Below are 21,009 nucleotides of genomic sequence, written 5' to 3'. Positions count from 1 at the left end.
AAAAATAAGGAGAAAAGAATTTCAACAGCTCCTTACCTTCTGTTTGGATGATATTATATGGTATTGTGTTGTATTGTATTGCATTATTTTTTTCTTTTTTATATTATTATTTTTTTCTTTGCAAAATAATTATCATATTTTATTTTTTAAGAGTAATTTAATTTATTTTTTAAGCTAAGTTTAATTAGTCCATTTGCATTGCTGCAACTGGTTTATAAATTTATCAAAATATATATAATTTAACTATCGAAAAACAAATATGACAAGTACTTTGAGGTGAAAAGAATATTATATTCTGGAGGAGGTTGAAGTATAACCAAAAGATTAAGGAAATAATATGGTAGAGAATTAGAGATATCCGGTGAAGTAACAGTGACCAACAATGGAAGGAAGGATACTAAATTTTATCTTATTTTTTCATCGAAATTAAACACTTTGTAGTTTGTATTATTACATCAAGGAATTATAGAGTTTAATTGTATTCTTAGCAATATGTATAATTTAACTTGAGAAAAAATCAGTATAAGAACAATAACAACAACAAAAAACCCAGTATAGTCCCATCATATGGGGTCTGGGAGGGTAGAGTGTACGTAAACCTAACTCCCACTTTGAAAGGTAGGGCGGCTGTTTCCGAAAGACCATCGGCTCAACAGAGGAAAACAAGATAAAAAGTCGAATAGGAACAAACATATCAAAAATAAGATGAAAACAAGGAATAACAAAAGTAAGAAAGTCATGGTAGAATAGTATGGAAAGAAAGAGAAAACATTAGTATACTTTACCTAAATCTCATAGTGAAAAAGCTTAATTACAATACATCCCTCATTTTTCTTAAATTACCTGATTTCTCTTTTTTTTCCATATTTTTGATACATTATTTATTTTGCTGATACATCAGGTTTTGGGTATAGAATAATTAATGTTGTTGAGTTATTTATGGATAGTAATGTAATTTAAGTTAGGATTGGTTGTTTCAATCAATTACTGTGCTAATTAAGGGAAATAATCCTTAAAAAAATGTAATAGTTATAAAGAGGAAGAAAACCTCAAAAAACAGAGCATAACTGCGAATAAAAAATTCAATTCAAATTTTGGTTTTCATCAAGCGAATCGAGATGAATATCGCGATACTATTGAGACATTCTGGAGTTTGGCAATCTGAGGTGAGTTATAAACGATACAAAAGTGATGGAATCGTAGTGGGCGACAATGTATCTTACTCGAATCTAAAAGCAGCAATCGCTGCTGAATTGACCATAGATGAATCAGTGAAAAATATTGAAATTCGATACATCGTTCAAGATAACTAGTCGTCAATGATTATTCGTAATGATATGGGTGTTAATCTTTACATAGAGTTGAAGAAAAACGAGCTTGATATGGGTGTTAATCTCATGTATCAGAAGCACTAAAGCTTGATACATGAGATTCTGATATATAAACAATATGTATCAAAATCATTAAATCTTGATACATGAGAATTTGATACATAAACAAGATGTATTAGAAGCACTAAAGCTTGATACACGAGATTCTGATACATAAACAAGATGTATCAGAAGCAGTAAAGCTTGATACACGAGAATCTGATACATAAACAGGATGTATCAGAATCATTACATCTTGATACATGAGAATCTGATAAATAAATAAGATGTATCAAAAGCATTAAAGCTTGATACATGAGATTCAAGCATTAAAGCTTGATACATGAGATTCAAGCATTAAAGAATGATACATGAGAATCTGATACATAAACAAGATGTATCAGAAGCAAACAAGTTTGATACATGACAATCTGATACAAAAACAAGATGTATCAGAAGCAGTAAGGCTTGATAAATGAGAATCTGATACACAAAACAAGATGTATCAGAAGCAGTTAAGTTTGATACATGAGAATATGATACATAGACTTTCATCTTATATTCAAATTTGATACATGAGAAAAAAAATTAAAGTCTATTAAATTGTTGAATAGCCAAAAAAAGGTTTGTATAGCTTTTTCACATATGATATGGGTGTTAATCTTTACATAGAGTTGACACATGAACTTTGGTGTCACTATTTATGAGAGAGATAGAGATATGGTTTCAATTAATGGGCCAGCTTGACATTTACATTTTTCATCTCTAAACTTTCATTCACAGAAACAAACAACTCTCTACAACCTTCTTGATGTTTCTATTCTAACTATCTATTTTTTTATTTTATTAAAAGAAATAGAAAATCCCTCCATCACTATCCTACGTGGCATCCCACCCCTTTCATTCTCTGTTCTTCTGTTCTTATATTTTCCCTTCATTTTTTTTATCTCCCCTATTTACACTACTGTGTATATCTCATAATATTTTTTTGGAATTTTTTTGGGTTACAAGAGAAGTGAAGCTAAAATACCCATCTTATTCTGGTCTAACTTTTATTTTTTTTAAAGATTTTTGCAGCAATGGTAGAAGATGCACTGGTATGTGGACTTTCTCAATATTTAAAGATGTATCAGAAGCAGTAAAACTTGATAGATTAGAATTTGATACATAAACAAGATGTATCAGAAACAGTAAAGCTTGATACATGAGAATCTGATACATAAACAAGATGTATCAGAAACAGTAAAGCTTGATAATGAGAATCTGATACATAAACAAGATGTATCAAAAGCAGTAAAGCTTGATACATGAGAATATGACATATAGACTTTCATCTTATATTCAAGTTTGATACATGAGAAAAACTTAAAAGTCTGCTAAATTGTTGAATAGCCAAAAAAAGTTTGTATAGCTTCTTTACCTATTGATGATTTGAAATCATCAATAAAATTAGCCGTATATGCAGTGTCAAATCTCAAGGAGTGTGAAAGAATCTTCTTGATACGTATTTCATTCCCTGCATTGACATGGAAAATGATTAAATACAACTTGAACTTGATACATAAACAGGATATATCATAAGCAGTAAAGCTTGATACATAAGAATCTGATACAAAAACACGATGTATCAGAAGCATTAAAGCTTGATACATAAGAATCTGATACATAAACTAAATGTATCAGAAGCAGTAAAACTTGATACATGAGAATCTGATACATAAACAAGATGTATCAGAAGCAGTAAAGCTTGATACATGAGAATTCGATACAAAAACACGATGTATCAGAAACATTAAAGCTTGATACATAAGAATCTGATACACAAACTAGATGTATCAGAAGCAGTGAATCTTCAGAAAAAACGACATTTAAAAATAACACATCTTATATGAAACTCATACCTTTGGGAGATTAGGGCGTGTTGTAACCCCTCAATCTTCTTCTCTGCTTCTTTGGGTGCATGTTGAACTGGAGATTTCGACTTCAATTTCTCACGTAGCTTATTCATCACTGCTGGATCGTTATGATATTTGGATCTAACCTCGTCGTAACCTTCTCAAGATGAATCAGAACCCGGTGAAACAAGAATTCATTGATTTTTATTCAACTGTGTGAGACCAACATTAAAAGATGGAGCGGATTCCATATGTATCAGTGAATAATATGAGTAAAAAAAAATTACAGAAGAAAACAGAGAAAATCGAAGGAGGTGAGAATGAAGTGAGATTTCAGATAAGGTAAAACTTGAATATATCTTACTTAAAAGCTTGAAATTGAGTAATAGATGGACTGAAATTGAAAAAAAAAACTGTTGAGGACGAAGCTATAGATTAGGTGTGAATTTAGGATATTTGATATAAGTTAAATGTGATGTATCTGTGAGAGAGTAAAAAAAAGAGGGATTTTTGATATTTTTACAAATGGTAAGAAATATTAGTAAATATAGTAATACAACATGTGTAAATGGATAATTTTCCCAAAAAATTATTCCAGAAAATCTTCTTCGGCAAATAAATAGAAAAATTAATTAAACTATGAGCTATTTTGTTCAAACATCTAGGAATATATATAAAATTGACATGATTAGATATGTTTGAGAGCTTCTAAATGTTTTTACACATCACTTATACCTTTTTTTTTCACATCACTTTTACCTTTTAGCTACTCATTTATGGATCATATCGACAACATTTGTAGCATCAGAAAATTCTTCACATTCTTTCATCCATTACTTACAACATTCAAAAGTCTTCCTCAATGCAATTGCTTCAGCCGTCATAATTGTTCCAACATATTAAATCGAGGATCCATGAACATAAAACAGTTTTTCAAAACTATCCACAACTATCAAATCAAATATGCCCATTGACTTAATATGCAATTCTACATTTATATACAATAAAATGGCATCTTATAGGTTTATTAGTTTAAGCACATGCCGATTTTCGGTCGAGGAATAAAAAGATAGTCGATTAGTTAATGAATCTTTAAATTTATCATACCCAAAGAAATATTTAGAAACAATATCTCTTGTTATAACCTTTCCTTACAAAATAATCAAGAATTTTTATTTTTTCAAATTTGCCGCTTAATAACAATAAACTTAACGATTTTATAGATTCAAGAAAAAATATAGTATTTAAGAATAATATATTATATTATCAAATAGAAAAATCAGTAATATTTTCAATACTCAATTAATTTATTAGATATTGCTTTCACAAAAATTGAGACGGAAACATTTAAATAACACGTGTTCTTATATTTTTATGTCCAAGACCACAAACTTTATATATACTATTCACACTTGTTCGTCTTTTTGCTAAATTAATATTGACGATAAAAAATTAATCACACATTTTTTTTTAAAAAATAATCTAAGCTTATTTTTAATTCCTAATTTCAACCAAAAATCCCAAAAAGCTTTTAGGAAAAATAAGTTTCTTTTTTTCCACCACATTCACACTCATTACTATGGTGATTTGCACATACTTTGGTTACATAAGCTATATGATGATTTTATTATATGTGTATTCATTTTCCTTGTAACAGACCTAAATTGAAATAGCAAATAAAATTGGGATCCACTATTAACTCTCATTTCCTACAAATATTTTACAGTACACTAAAATTGACCTAAAAGTTTTTCTTTATAACCAAATATTATACAAACGTCATCCATCTCGTTGGTTATGTTTTTTTCTGATAGAGGAACACAGGAACCCACAAGCATCGTCTCTCCTCTTCTCCTCCTCCTCTTCTCCCATATTCACGACTATATACATACATAACATATATCTACCTATACATACGGATACATATAGATAATCTGTATCTATCGCAATCAATCGAACAACTTTGAATTTGCAAAACCCCCCTCTATCGCTTGATCCAGGTAGAATTTATCAACCCTAGATTCTCAATAAAGTTCAATTTCAGCATCAGATTACGAATGAAACCCTAGAATTTATCCGCGGTTGTGTGAATCGTATTGAGCATTACCTGTTTGTATATAGTTATGAAAAGAAGAGGTTGTACGCGATATTAGGATTTGCATTGTTTTGTATCAGGAGGTGGAAGTCGATTTGGAAATAGCTGAGCTGGGTCGGAGCTGAAATTACTGTTGGGTAGCTGTGTATAATTTATATCCGGTTTCATTTGAATGGGACTTTCTGGAATTTAGATTGATGCTGGCCCTGGTTTGACGTTTAGAATTTTGGGTTGGTTGATCATGTTATAAAATATCGGTGTTTTGTTGCAAACTTGGATAGTTGGAATCTTATTGGATCGCTTTTATATAGGGGTTGATTTGGGAGAAGTTTGTAGAACATGACTTGAATCTTGTTTATTATTGTTGATTTATTGTATCAAGCTTTCGTGGGTGAAGCATATTTATTTGATAGTAGTGCTACTTATTCATCGTGGGTGAGGTTAGCTTGTGCGCAAGTTGTGATATTGCAGAATGAGCTTGGAGAATGAGGATAGAAGCGTCACCAATCACGTCTCTGAAATTGGTGATGAAGTTCGGAAGTAATGATTTAACTTTTTTGTTCAATTTCTAACAGGGTTTATTTGTTAACTTTTTTAATGTGAATGCTCTTTGTGATAACTCAGGCATCCAAAAGTATCATATACAAGAGAGTTTCTTTTGTCACTCAGTCAACTGGAGATTTGCCAGAAGCTACCAACTGGGTTTGATCAGTTGATCCTGAGGTAAGAATGTTCGCATAAAGTGTCATTTGCTTGAAATCTAGGAGAAATTAATTTTTATTCTCCCAAATTTTGTTGGTATTTCTCTGTTAGGTAATTTTCTTTTGGTCATCATGGAAAGGATTAGTAATTTGCATTTTAAATTTAAATAGTGAGCTTGAGGACACCTCACGTGGCATACAAGACCGCCAAAAACTATCTGGAAATTTGCCATCTCAAGGTTTTAGACGCAATGATTATAGTTCGTCTCCACCTACTCGTGGGGATTCTGATGGAAATTCCAGAGGCATTTATGGAAGATGGGATAGCCGTTCCTCAGGGCGTAGTGATCGAGACAGTGATTCACAATCAGATAAAGATTCAGGTAAAACTGATAATTCTTTCATATATAATTGTTGTCTATGTTAAACTTGATTGCTTCAACTATGAATACATATTTGTAGTCCATGATTGTACAATTTACTTCCGTGAGACCACAAGCTAGAGATTCACGGCATGCCCAGTCCACTTTGTAGTAAAGTTGTTTTTTCATGTGCAAAATTGCTCCTTTGCATGGTCCTAGGCCAGCATAGTACACTAACCTGGGATCATGTTGTCTGAACGAACAAAGATAGAACGGAGGAATCAATTAGCCAGGAGTCTTGAGGGGGACATGTGATGGAGCTAATATTAAGATATTCAGCGTCTTTGGCTATTGAATAGGTGTTGAATGGTTGGAAGATATTCTAAATGGTTATTGGAGCCAAACATCTGGGAAAGGTCAAAAATTGTGTTCAGGTGGAAGCAGATGACCAAAGGTTTAGGCCTTTTGATTTGAAACATCCGAGGTAGAGTTGCTGGTGCTGCTCTGGATATTCTAACCATTCACGAGGCTTTTGCCTTCGATTGATGGGTCCTTTAACTACTCATGAGCTCGTAATGTAAAGCTGATGTAAGTAAGTGGTGCTGTCCCTGAACAATATTGAAACAACAAAGACCATAAATATGAATAACTAGGATTAATGTTCGTAACCAACTAATGTCTTGGGCTAAGAATCGTATGCAATGTTAAGGGGTATTTAACTGTCTAAAGTTTTCCAAGATGTTTCCTTACTAAATAGCAAATATCAAATGCTTACTGACGTGGATGTCCTATTATCTTTGTATTACATGAATTTACATTAAAAGATAGTGCATCAGGACAAGGTGCAAGTCTGAATAACTAGAGAGAACACTACAACAGGAACATCATCCCGTATGTGTCTCGTTACCAAGCTTGCTGATACAGGGTAACTCTGTTGAATGAGTTATCAGAGGGTAACAGTACTTCAGGAGTACTGATGAGACTGAACATTATAACAAGCACACTAAACCACACAAGTAGTACAGTGCAGAGAAACTATCAATCCTATGAGGATTATACTTGTATATACTAAATATTTTAGAAGGAAAGCAAAGAGAATTATGCTATATATACTATCAAGACAATCTTTTTATATTTGTTATTTGAGAAATAAATTTAGTTATAAAGATTGAGATCTACAAACTATTATGAACAATTAAAATGGTGTATGCAAACTTGAAATGGAAATGAGAGTGTTAAGGCTTGAGAGTTATATCAACAAAGAATAAATGTTTTAGTTGACTTTACCAAGACCTACATCGCTTATTTCCTTCTAACCAAATGGTCCAAAGATGCAAAGAGGTATGGCCTTCCCGTGTCTCTTCAGTTTTTCCTAACTTTCTGATTCCGCCAGATAACCAAAGGTCTTCCACATTCTTTGGCATCACCCATTGCACACCACTCATGTATAGGAAGAGCTGCTTTGCGTGACTACAATGCAGAAACAAATGCTCTGCAGATTCCTGCGAATATTCACAGAAAAAGCATATACTGCACAGAGAAATTCCTATTCTCCACAACATATCTTACGTTAAACATGCATTCCTAGCTGCCACCAGCCAAAACAAGCTACTTTAAGAGGTGCTTGTGATTCCACAACAGCGTCCATGGCCAAGTCAAATCCCAATGACCTACTCCCTTTTTTTTGAGAACCGTGGTGTCCGGGTGAACTTGCGTGCACCTTAACTAATAACAAGTACCAAGTAACTCTATCCACCAAGGCTAGGAAAGATAGGAAGAAATCACCTAGTGACCTACTTGTTTCTACAAAAGACAATAACAGCTTTCTACTGAGAACTCCCCATCTTTTTCAGCTATCCAAATCTGAGAATCCAACCTACTAGCAATCTATAGTCAAGGATCGTAGGTTCAAAAAATTGTAGAAGTTGACCAATTTCATCATCTTCCCAATCATTAAAGTATTTCCTGAATTGAATCTCCGTTCCTCTCCTATCTAGCATTCTGCAACAGTACACTGTTTTTTCCTGGTTAAACTATACAATGTAGGATAGTGTTCATCAGCTTTTCTTCTTCCAGCCAAACATCTTGTCAAACATCTGATTCTTCCCCATCACCAACTTCCAATGAGATGTATTTCTGAAATTCTGGCCATAATCTACCTATCTACTCCCATACTCCAGTTTTTGTCGGCGTAGACACTACAGGATTTCCAGAACCCTTCTCTGGTGTCAATAAGCTTCTTCCAGGGTTTCTCTCCATTTTCATTGTATCTCCACAACCATTTGAACAACAAACTCTTGTTGTGAAGTTTCAAATCTTTTACTCCCAAACCTCCACCTTGCTTACCCTTTATAACCTCCTGCCACTTTACCAGATGAACCTTTTTCCTTTCAGAATTCCCTTCCCAAAGAAACTGACTTCTCATGGAGTTTGACTTCTTTTGCCATCCTTTTTTCCTCCATTAGGGTTTTTATACTACTAATGTTTTGGGGCATCCGGACAATTATGTACCTGCGAATTCACAATGCTGAAGGTGCTGTCTTTTTCATTCTTGTTCTTCATTTATCCTATGCTGGGTAGGCAACTTGTGTAATGGTGCAGCGGTGTGCTCCTTCTAACTAAACATCATTCTCACTCAACTTTGCAACCCCTTTCCTTCAAAAACCACTGTGTTTTTTTTTCTTTTCTTTTTGATTGTTAGACTTAACAAAGGTAGGGGCATGGCTTCGTACATACCACCCTCCCCAGACCCCACTTGTGGGATTGCACTGATTTTTCTATTTTTATTTTTATTGTCAGACTCAGAAACCAATATAGTTGGGTGGAAAGTGTCAAAAACATTCCAATCTGACTCAGATAGCTATATTTGGGTAAACCAAATCAATGTTATTTCCTCTTGTCAAGTATCACATTTCATGATAACTTTTTCTTCTTTTTTGTTGGTTGTTTTTTCGTGACTGCTGCATAAGTGCCTTTCATTTGCTTATTCCTTCTTCGAGTACTATATTCGTTCCATCTGTGATCTCCATAAATAGTAGTCTGAGGAATGCTTATTAAAGGTCTTGTCTCTGCATTTACGTGCATCTCCATAACAAGAATTGGGATGCAGGTTATACTGTTATAGTTGTGGTCAAGTCATTAGTCTCCTGAATTCTGAGAAAGTCTGTAAAGTATTTATAGGTTATTTTTTAGCTCCAATTTCTTGCAATTCTCATGATTAGATGACTGGTTTGCAGAAACAGTGCTCCTCTTGCATTTAAGAACTATAGGGTATTTGACCTTGATCCTGATCTTCCACTATTTTTCATTTTATGCGCATGTGCATGTGGGTACTAAATGGTAATTTTGCCTTGAGAAACATTTATTTGGCAAACATTTTCTACAGATCCTGGTAGACGCTATGGTAATCAAGCCCGACGCACTTGGCAGAGTTCTGAGCATGATGGGCTTCTTGGAAGTGGTTCATTTCCCAGGCCATCTGCGTATGCATCTGGAACGGCTGCAACTAAGGTCCGAGCAAGTGATAACTATCAACTTAACAGGAGCAATGAGCCATACCATCCTCCTCGCCCCTATAAGGTGAAATTCACTTGATCATTGCCGCCCAACGTAGTGACCACTTGCTTGGTCTGCTGCATGACTTGTCCCATTATTTCAGATTATGCTTTGAAGATCTTTGAGAGGAATTTAACTTATTCAATTTTATTCTTGCAATACCTTCAGGCAGTACCTCATTCTCGTAGAAACACTGATGCATTCAATGATGAGACCTTTGGTTCAGTTGAGTGTGCAAGTGAGGACAGAGTGGAAGAGGAAAGGAAGAGAAGAGGTATTACCTCTTTCAGTAATATCGTGCGTGGCTCTTATATAATATGCAATTTTGATGAGTTTGTGGACAATTGAGCGTTGATTGACTTTCTTACAGCTTCTTTTGAGTTGATGAGGAAGGAGCAGCAGAAGGCTCTTCAAGAGAAGCAGAAACCTAATGCAGAGAAGCACACAGCTGAATATGATTCAGAAATCTCGGTACTGCTGGATGATAAAAAGGATCGGGGGGTTCTGGACAAGAATACTAAAGTAGATATAATGGCCAGCCAGCCTATCGCAAACAATGATTCTGGAAAATCATCTTCCTCTTCACAGAATCTTCCATCTAGACCGCTTGTGCCCCCGGGCTTTAAAACCACTGTTACGGATAAGACTTCTGGCTCAACAACTTTGAACCATTCATGTTTGACAGAGGTACTTGTACATCTCTTAGTTTATCTTATACATAAACATCAAATCTGGTGCATCATTATGAGAGATGGAGTAAACCACTCTGCTTTGTGCATTGTTTGGCTTGGTTATCCACTCAGTATTGTGCATTTATTGGCCTAAGTTTTTGTGTTCTTTTCCTCCCTCTCTTCCTAATGATGGGCCTTAGGAAAGGGATTTCTAATATTTGGGGCTGTCTTCAGCAGCCAGGTGATACAAAGCTGTTAAGCAGCCTGATCCTTTGTAATGTTTTATAGCTTATATATATATATATATATATATATATATATATATATATATATATATATATATATATAACACGAAAGTCCTTAGCAAAATGTTGTTCACCTTTTTTACCATTTGAAAATTGATTTCACATCGGTCTAAATTGTCATTTAATTATTTTCTTAATATTTAGAACTTCAAAATTAATTAAATTTTGACTATTACAATCATTATTTATTTGAACAAAATAAGAACTACTAATATTTAGGAATTTAAAACCAGTTAAAGTATTACTACAACAACAACATACCCATTGAAATCCCCCTGGATGGGGTCTGGGAGGATAGAGTGTACGTAGACCTTACCACTACCTCGTTCTCTTCCTGTTTTCGAAAGTAAAAGGAGGAGAAAACAATGAAAGAGAGAATAACAGTTAATACGAAAAAAGCATAACAGTTAATACGAAAAAAGCATAACAGTTACGAAAAGTGTAAAGTCTACCAGAAAGAACAATAACAACAATAAAATAGTATGATAATCGAAATACAATAAACAACATATTGCTAGAATTACAAGGGTACGACTAGTACTTCGACATGCACTAACAAGCCTAAACCTTCACAAGGCAAGGCAACACTCTACCCCTATTAATCTTCCGCCTTAATATACGACCTCCACTCCTTCCTATCCAGAGTCATGTTCTCGGTAATATGAAGTTGCACCATATCCTGTCTAATCAGTTAAAGTATTACTTAAATAAATTCTTACCTTATTATTTAGTTTTTTTTTCTCCCAATTTATGTGACACTTTCCTTTTTATTTCGCCCCAAAAAGAATCACACATTTCTTTATGTGGCAAATATTTAACAACACTGTCAATATTTTACATATGTTGGGTCCCACTTATTTGGCAAAAAGTCCACAAAGGTGCACTCTTCTATTTTTTCTATTTTAGAAAAATTGTTTATTTTAAGGATAATTTTGGAACATTGCAAAGTTTTCTCATATTTTTTAATCTTCGTGCCCAATCAAGTTACATCACATAAATTGGGACGGAAGGAGTAATTTGTTTATGCTTACTTTTCCGTCTATATATAGTTATTTCTGATTTGTTTTGGTTTGGTTAGACGATAATGACAGAAGAATCAAGACTAAATTTACATGAATTTTCAATTCCAAATACTTCTTTTGTCCCCGAGAACAAAAATTCACCCTCATCTTGAATTTCTAATCCTGAAGACCATACAATTGCCTATTTTCTTAATTGTTGATGCTCACAGTCTTCTAACAATGTCATGATCCGGTATTCCTATTAGATAGGTCAATGAAATTGAGCGTTCTATGTTTAAAGAAGATGATTCAGATTTTTCTTTCTCTTCATATTTAGGACTTTGAAATCAATTAAATTTGCTTATTGAATACTTTTCTTACTTGAACTATATAGGGAATTCTTATATTTTGAATTTTAAGATCTGCATACACTATACCCTCTCAGGCCCCACTTAGTGGGATTTCACTGGGTATGTTGCTGTTGTAAGATTTAACCTGATATAAATCATTTTCATATTTGAAATATATAACATAATTAACCATGCATAATACCTCCTACACTATTTTAATATTTAGGACTTTGAAATCAACTAAAAAGGGCAGTCCGGTGCACTAAAGCTTCCGCTATGCGCGGGGTCCGGGGAAGGGCCTGACCACAAGATTCTATTGTACGCAGCCTTACCTTGAAATCAACTAAATTTATATTTAATAAATCCTTCCTTATTTGAACTGTGTTAGATGTCTTAATATTTAGGACATTAGTCAATTAAAATTTTAATTATCTTAAATAATTTATATCCCTGTGAACTAATACTAAGCACTTGAATCAACAAAAAAGTAAATAATTTCGTTTAATGTTTAGAGAAAATAATTAAGTCTTTGAATTCATTATTAGATAAATAATTCAATTCAATTCACCCAAGGATGTGCTTATTGGTCAATGACGTGGGTTGAGCACCGTGAGGTCTCAAGTTCAATTTTCATTAGAGACAAAAACACTGGGTGATTTCTTCCCATCTAATCTAGCCTTGATGGACAAAGTTATCTGATACTTGTAGCTGATTGGAAGTGACACGTATCCCGTGGAATTAGTCAAGGTGCGCGAAAGTTGGCAGGGACACTACAATTATAAATTAATAATAATAATAATAATAATAATAATCCAATTCAATTCTTTTCCAAATTCATCATATAAATAAAAATAATTTTTGAACAAAAAATCTATCAAGTCTTTGATTTAACTTATCTTGTAGTATTAAATCGTATTGCTTTCTCCTTGCATCCGCGCTTCAAATTCCTTTTTCTCTTTCTTCATTTTCTCTTCTTGCCCTTTCTTTTCTTCTTTTTGAGCCGAGAGTCTTTCGGAAGCAAATTCCCTACTCCATAAGGCCCGGGTAAAGGTTTGCATACATCCTACCATGCCAGATCCCACTTGTAGGACTACACTGGGTATGTTTTTGTACTTTTAAAATTATATGTACATATAAAATCTTAATATTTAGTACTTCAAAATCAATTAAGATTTTACTTCTTTTTGTTCCTTATTTGAACTATATGGCATAACTATAATAGATTTCGTGTTACTTTTCTTAATATTATAAAAAATAAAAATCATGTGTTGTAAATTAAAAATGAAACCATTGATATGACGAATAGTCAATATCGTTTATTGGAAACAAATAAAAAGAGGAAATAAATGGAAAATTACTTAACAAACACAGTCTCTCTCACTCTCTCCTATTTTTACATAATTTTCTTCAATGGTTTTTAAATTTTTCTTTAATATATAAAAATAACAAACTAGTTTATTTATAGAATAAGCTACTATTGAATTTAGGACTTTGAAAGTTTTTGACAGGTTGATGAAAAATTTTCTTCAAAAATAAATTAAGAAACTAATTCATATGCAACCTCAAGGTGTTAGTAATTTCCAAATCAGTCCTCTAAATATATATTTTAAGATACTTGGCTTTTAAATAATCAATTCTCTTAACACTCTATACATACTTTTGGAAAGGTCAAAATCTTTTTTGCTATAATGAGGATCAACATAAAGTACTAAATTGAAACCTACATTATATTACTTTATTCGTTCTATTTTATGTAAAGACATTGGATTAGACGCAAAACTTTAATAAGGCGTTTAACATGTTAGTGAATATATTAAAAGTACAAAATATATTATTTTAAATAAGTGACGGTGAGAGTTGCACCTTTTTTTAAAATTATTTTTACTCTTCTTATAGAAATGAATTTTATATCAAGTGAATCTAACAAGTCGTGTCGTTAAGACTTAAGAGTAGAATAAAATTTTAATAAATAATTTTTAAGGATAAGGATATCAATATCGTGTGTTTTATTGAATTGAAGTACAAATCTTATTAACATGTGTGTGCTGCAAAATTGAAGGTTGTGAATCTTGTACAAACTACTACTAATACTACTACTACTACTATAAACTATAAGTGCAAAAACAAGAAATATCTATATATACTACTCCTATGCCTAAAATTATTTTGCTTTCCTGTGGTAGATATGAATGTGAAACAAGAAGCAAAGCAGCCTGAATATTTTAGAAAAGAACAATCAATAAAATTCTAAAAATAAAAAGATATCAAGGTACGATTGATAATATACTAGAGAGTATTGAGTAGACAAAATTGGAGCACTACTTTAAAAGAATATAAGAGGATGTTAATCTAATTTTAAGGTATGACTTATAACTCAAATAATTTTTATGCTTTCATAAAAAAGTCAACATCCAAATATATTCAGATGTAGAATCCAGATGCATAGTTATGTGTTTGGATAGAGCACGAAGGCTCTCTTCAGTAGAAGAAAGAGTAGATTAATTAAAATTTAATGGTGTGATTCAGTTTTTTGCAATAGGCATTATTTTCGGAAAGTTACACTTTTAGTCAACTTTTATTTTATAACTTAAATATGATTTTGGATATAATTATCTCATCAATAGCATAACATATTATATCTTACAATAATATATTTATAATTATGACTACTATATAACTAAACAATACCATAACATAATATTATATCATACTATAATATATTTATAATTACGTCTACTATATAACTAACTCACACAATATCTTCGCCTTTACAGGTTTGGAAGATATCCAATTACTTTGAATTTAATTATTGTGTCAATGTAATAACACTTATCTTTTCATTTAAATTAATATTGCGTCTATCTCGACGTCAATTGCTATCACAAAATCTTCATTCTTATTCTATATTTTATATACTTTTTTATTGATAGACACAAAATACACGTGCAACACACATACACTATATATGTGTGTGTATATGTATATGTATGTATGTATATGTATGGAATGTGTGTTAGTATATAAGTGGCTGAGGTGGTTAGCTTCTTGGCATGCTTCGAAAAGAAACTGTTAATTCTTGTATGGAAGATTGGGCGACTTAGTGACATGGGATGCACTTCCTGAGATTCAAGGTTCCAAAATTGTCTATTTTAAGTAATTTGGAACTGAAGGCAAACTAAAAAGTAGGGGAAACACACATTAATTGTTAATGTACAATTAATGTCTGTTAGTTTGGTTTATGGTTTTCAGTTTTCAAATGCTCGTGTAAAGTGTGAATTTGACTGTGGATCTTTGATAAGAACTTAACTGGACTAGAGGGTGTTGCCAAGAAAGAAAACATAATGAAACGGAAAGTAGAGTGAATGAGATAAAAGGATCAGGAAAGAAGGGTTCTTTCCATAATCTTTTGTAGGGGCTTTTTGTTTGTTGTACTTTTTGTACCTTCTTGGTATTTCATTAATGAAACTTTACCTTATAAAAAAAGAAGGATTATTTCCATTTCATATTCTCGAGTTTTTTTACACAGCTTGATTTTGCAAAAGAGGAGTATGGCATGTGGAGGTGGGGATGTGCTTTCTATTTTCTTGTGGTGGAGATGTTCCCGTTCCTGTTGTTACACAAAGATATACCCTTAAAGATGTAATGTAGAGCTCTTGAGATCTCTCTGTTGAAAATATGTCATTGATTCTATGATGGTCCATGCAAGAACGATATTGGTTACCTCACATTTCCCTACTTGATTAGTCCACCTCAGTAATTTACTCTAGATCCAATGTTATGACTTTAGAAAATGCATAAAATCCAAAGAGACTGAACATAGGGAGCAATAACCATGTGATTGTGTGCATGTTACTCGATCCCATGTTTATGGAATTTGAGTTGTATCCGTTCACGTGGTACATTTACAATTGACATCAATAGGCCTCGATCGATTTTTTTCTGCTATCAATAGGTCTTCACGAACCTCATTTGTATTTTCTTTAATTGCCTACTTGTCATATCACTTCTACAGATAGGAAAGCAGGAAACTGAAGAAATTCTATTGGAAGCCAAAGACGACGCGCAAAATGGTATCCATCAGAGCTTAGAAAGACACAGCTCCCGAAAAATTAGTTCGAGTGATCAACTTGAACACAGGAGTTTGCATACTTCAACTCTGAAGAAGAATGACCAAATTGTGAACTTGTCAGTGAGTTCAGATGATTCCGATAGGAAACATAGCATGGGAGATCATTCACTCCGGACTTCAAGTCTGGAGGGACATGAAGCTTTGAACGAGCCTTCGATTTTGGAACTGAGTGCCCAGAATTCAGGGGGCAAATTTGTCGAGGAGTCCAATATCAACAATTCAACTTCCATCCTGGATAAGATTTTTGGAAGTGCCATTGCAAATCTCTCCGACTCTGTTGCTCCAGTTATGGTATGCACACTCATTGAGCCTCTGCTATTTGAATTTCAATTGTTATTCCTAATGCGATCCTATGAAGCCCCAACGTACTTGTCCTTTTGCAGTTCACCTCAAATTTCTTCACGCTTTTGAAAACAAGTAGATTGAAATGATTTATTATTTAGGATGATCATAATCTTGTACATTGATTCATGAGTAATTCATCATTGGACTTGTGATTGTTTTCATGAATCCTGAATGTGGTAACAGTTCATTTCATCCCCACCAAAGATTACAACAGTATCCTTAACATAGAAAACTAATTTTACAAGACACCCTATTATGACTGAGATTGGTGCAGGACATATACAATCAATAGGAAACATGTTTTCTTTATTTTTTATTTTGTGATCTGCCTAAATGCTAGGATCAACTTGTCTGTTCCTTTTCCTCTTTTACCGTCCAAGAATAGCTCCCCCGTCCCAATTTATGTGACACTTTTTGACTTGACACAAAGTTTAAGAAAGAAAGGAAGACTTTTGAAATCTGTGGTCTAAAACAAACCGTAAACATTTATGTGGCTACAATTCATTCATCAAGGGTAAAAGGGGAATTTTAAGTTTTAAATCGGGACAGAGGGAATAATAAACATTCTGGACTTATATAGTGGTCAAAACTTCTCATATTACTTTCCGACATCCCTGCTAACGTTATTTTTTTGGCTTGACCATATTGCTCAGAATGAAAGTAGTAAACCCAATGAAACATTAGACTCCAAAGCTGTTCAATCATCGAAATTTGCTCATTGGTTTTTCGAAGAAGGTATATCTATTTCTCCCCCCTTGCATTTCTTACTGATTTCTATCAATATCTCTTGAAATCTTATGTAAATGGTCTTATCTCACTTATGTTGTTGCAGAGAGGAAGCAGGAAGATGATCCTTCATCATCTAGGCCTAGTGATCTGCTTGCATTAATTGTTGGTGGTGATAAAAACAGAACACAACCTTTTGAGGCTAATGCTTCAGATCAATTCCCATCAGAATTCTCCTATCATAGTCCTGATCCTACAAGTAAATTTGTCTCCGATTTACCTTCTTCGCCGCTTGGGGGGCCTGAGCCTGTGTACAAACCCAGTAAAAGGGATGCAGCACCCATCATTCTTACGTGTGAAGACCTTGAACATATAATGTTATCCGAGTTCAGTGAAAAGAAGTCTAATTCGCAGCCAAAAGGCTGGAATACTAATCACACAAAGCCTAAAGAACCTGTAATTGTGGATAGCCAGGCATCTCAACACCTCCTTTCATTATTACAGAAGAGGCCAGATCATGGAAATGTGACAGAGAAGTCCAATGCTGGTATTGAATCCTTGCAGGCACCGGTTGATATCACCCTGCAAGACAGATCTAAGAAGGAAGATAACAAGGATACACTCACACTTGAATCGCTTTTTGGAACTGCTTTTATGACGGAATTACAATCTGCACAAGCTCCAGTTTCAGTTCAGAGGATTTCAGTTGGTTCTGGACTAAATATTTCTATGGAAGCTCAAAAGTCGTCCTTGCCTGGTTCCGATGATACCGTTTCTTCTTCGATAATTGATGATATTGGATTCAGAAGAGCAACGAAAGAGAATATTGTCTTACCTTCAGATTGCAGCGATCACACAAAGATGGATAAGGCAGAAAACTGGTTAGGATGCAATGATTCCTTATATGAAGTCAACTCAAGGCGCCAGACTGGAGTGGCCTCCAGAAATGGTGATTATCGGGCTGGTGGATTTCATCTACCTGAAGGAGAGAGCTTATTTAGTGTTGGTGATCCTTTGGTACCCCAGGCCTCAACATTTATGCCCGCAGGAAATATGAGTAAAGGTGACCTGGCAACTGTTAATTCTGTTGGCAGCGATCAAATGTCTTTGATGGGTCCAGGAGCACCGCCCTTTCCACGGGTTTCTCATGACCAGATAGAGTCTGAGATGCTGTTTCACCATCTTCATGCTCAACCATCATCTTCTCAGTTTCATCCTTTGCAAATGAATCAAGGGAAACCACCATTACTTCATCCATTGGATTCTCGTCCTGCTCATTTGAACACTCAGATTTTGTCTGGTCCAGAGGGTATGACTCGACACGAAGCTCTTCCAGGTCATCAATTTGCTGGAAACATGATGAGACCTCCTTTTCACCACCCTAATTCTAGGGTGACAGGGTTTGATCTTCCTGCTCATCATCCTATGCTGCAGCAGATGCAAATGTCTGGACCTCACCCCCCTCATCTGCTACATGAACGTCTAGGTGTTGGTCCAGTTCCTTCACATTCCAGTAATCCGGCAGCTGGCTTTGTGCATGAAGCTAACCCGATGCAAGGGTTCCCTTTTAAGCCTCATCAAGTTAACGTTAATGGACTTGGGATGCAAATGCCAGGTAAAACTTTGATGTGCTGTATCTACATCTCCCTGTCTGTGTCTTCTTCTTTGGATTACACCTCAATAATAAGTTTCTCTTCTTTGATCTTTACTAAAATAAAAGCAAAGAGTTTCTTAATCTTTGCAACACCTTCTGCTTATTTCTTAGTTCTACTGTCACAATGTTGATATTCCGTTTCTGCTATCTCCTGCCTGCACCATCTCACTTGCATTCTTTACTAATGGCAAAGACAATACACTTGAATTGCAATTTGATAGGAGTTTAACTCCATTGGTTACTGCCACCATACACCTTATTGTTTAATTGTCTCTTGTATTTACGGAGAACTTATTCATCTTTCCAACTTTCTTTCCTGCTAGATTTTGAATTTTTATCTAGTCAAAATTGAGGATTAACATGACCAAGTTGTGTATTTCCCATCATCAGCCTTAGCTTGCCTTTGAAAACCTGTAGGTCTAAATCACTTCAAGTAGTTATCTCCTTATTCTTTTCGCTTTTTTTGATCAAGCTGCTCATCTTTTTCCGTTCCTTTCTGCAGTTTCTTTCTAGCCGTGTACAAGTAAAAACAGTAGCTATTCTTGTGTTATTATTCAGCTCTTTTTTGCTACAAATTACTCTGTTTGCAAAGCATGTCTGGATTTGAGACATGAACTAGTAAATTGTTATTACCATGCCTACTTATTTTCTGGATGCTATGTCTCGAGATGGGCCCTGCTGAATATTGTTGTTCCCTGAAAATTTAGAACAGAGTAGAATATTGTGCACTTATCATGTATTGTAGAAAAGGTCTTGCACTCTTAGTTCTTTAATTGGTGCCACTTTTCTGATTGAACATGAACTATCGATGTTTGTCCATCTGTGTGAGTTTACTTCATATTCTTTTTGTCCTCAGGGCCAGATATCAACAGCAGAAACAATCATCCTGATGCCCTGCAAAGGCTTATTGAGATGGAGCTTAGGGCTTCAAAGCAGATTCACCCTTTTCCTTCTGGGCGTGGACAGGGGATGTATGGTCACGAGCTTGACATGGGATTGCGACATAGATAGTTGGCCATGTAAGGTTAACGTCTTTGATGTGGTACTGATAGACCATCTCTTATGGGCAAGTATTTGGTACAATATCAGGGGAACTGGTAATAGTTAGATTCTACTTTCTTGTACTAGGTGATGGGTTTAGGGTTGCTTGCCTGTCATCTCTACATACACCAGTGATTAGTGGCAGGAAAGGGCCTCTGTATCAACATCTCTTACTATATTGTGCAAACATGGTTGTGGAAATTCTCGTCAGTTCTTGATCTTCCTTGTGTTCCTGATTTGATTGTTATCCGCTTCCCTACCCCCTTCCCTTTTGTTGGACATGTCTGTTATTTTTCAGAAAGAACTGTGTTGTATAGCACCACAATTCAGGCTATTCCTATTCCTATTTCAGATATGGAGGCGGAGTCGCAAAATGGACATGGATGTTACTAAGGAAGCTGTGGTTTCCATGTGCATATAATACTCGAATGCCTTGTATTAGTACATAATTGTTGCAAGAAAGCAAAAAGGAGGACAGTGCAACTTACCAAACTAGCTGGTCTATGAGGGGTTATATCTCAAGTGTTGTTAATAAGTTGTAATTAACTTAGACCTACAAGTATCAACTCGTTTGAATTGTAGGATAAAGATCCTAGTTGAACTCACACATGACGCTATGTGGATTCCTGTTTTCCTTTTTCAGACTTCAAAGAAACTAAACTTTCTAGTGTGGGTTGGATGTGAAGTATCTTCTTTCCTGTTTCTCCAAATGCAACTAATTATCTAGGAGTATAAGTACTGAACGATCCTGTTTGGCCAATTATCTAATGAAAAATCTCTCATGTTCTTTGTAGGGATTATACAAATCT

General features: G+C 34.3%; 1 protein-coding gene across 2 annotated transcripts; it reads left to right on the top strand.

Moving 5' to 3' along the window:
* Positions 1-5,028: 5,028 nt before the first annotated feature.
* LOC129886525 (uncharacterized) lies at positions 5,029-20,885 on the top strand. 2 transcript variants are annotated; one of them, XM_055961235.1, is made up of 11 exons: positions 5,029-5,900; positions 5,985-6,083; positions 6,233-6,444; positions 9,809-10,002; positions 10,147-10,252; positions 10,349-10,665; positions 16,318-16,725; positions 17,433-17,514; positions 17,612-19,120; positions 20,016-20,178; positions 20,553-20,885. In XM_055961235.1, the coding sequence occupies exons 1-10, from the start codon at positions 5,833-5,835 to the stop codon at positions 20,168-20,170; spliced, it is 3,150 nt and encodes a 1,049-aa protein (XP_055817210.1). In that variant the 5' UTR covers positions 5,029-5,832; the 3' UTR covers positions 20,171-20,178; positions 20,553-20,885. The 2 variants fall into 2 exon arrangements, with proteins under 2 accessions (XP_055817210.1, XP_055817211.1); XM_055961236.1 differs by lacking the exon at positions 20,553-20,885 and having other exon boundaries at positions 5,029-5,265; positions 5,832-5,900; positions 20,016-20,418.
* The last annotated feature ends 124 nt before the right edge of the window (positions 20,886-21,009 follow it).

The sequence above is a fragment of the Solanum dulcamara genome, chromosome 4, assembly GCF_947179165.1.
Source record: "Solanum dulcamara chromosome 4, daSolDulc1.2, whole genome shotgun sequence".
NCBI lineage: Eukaryota > Viridiplantae > Streptophyta > Magnoliopsida > Solanales > Solanaceae > Solanum > Solanum dulcamara.
Note: the sequence above shows the minus strand (reverse complement) of the source record. Positions and strands in the feature narration are given on the sequence as shown.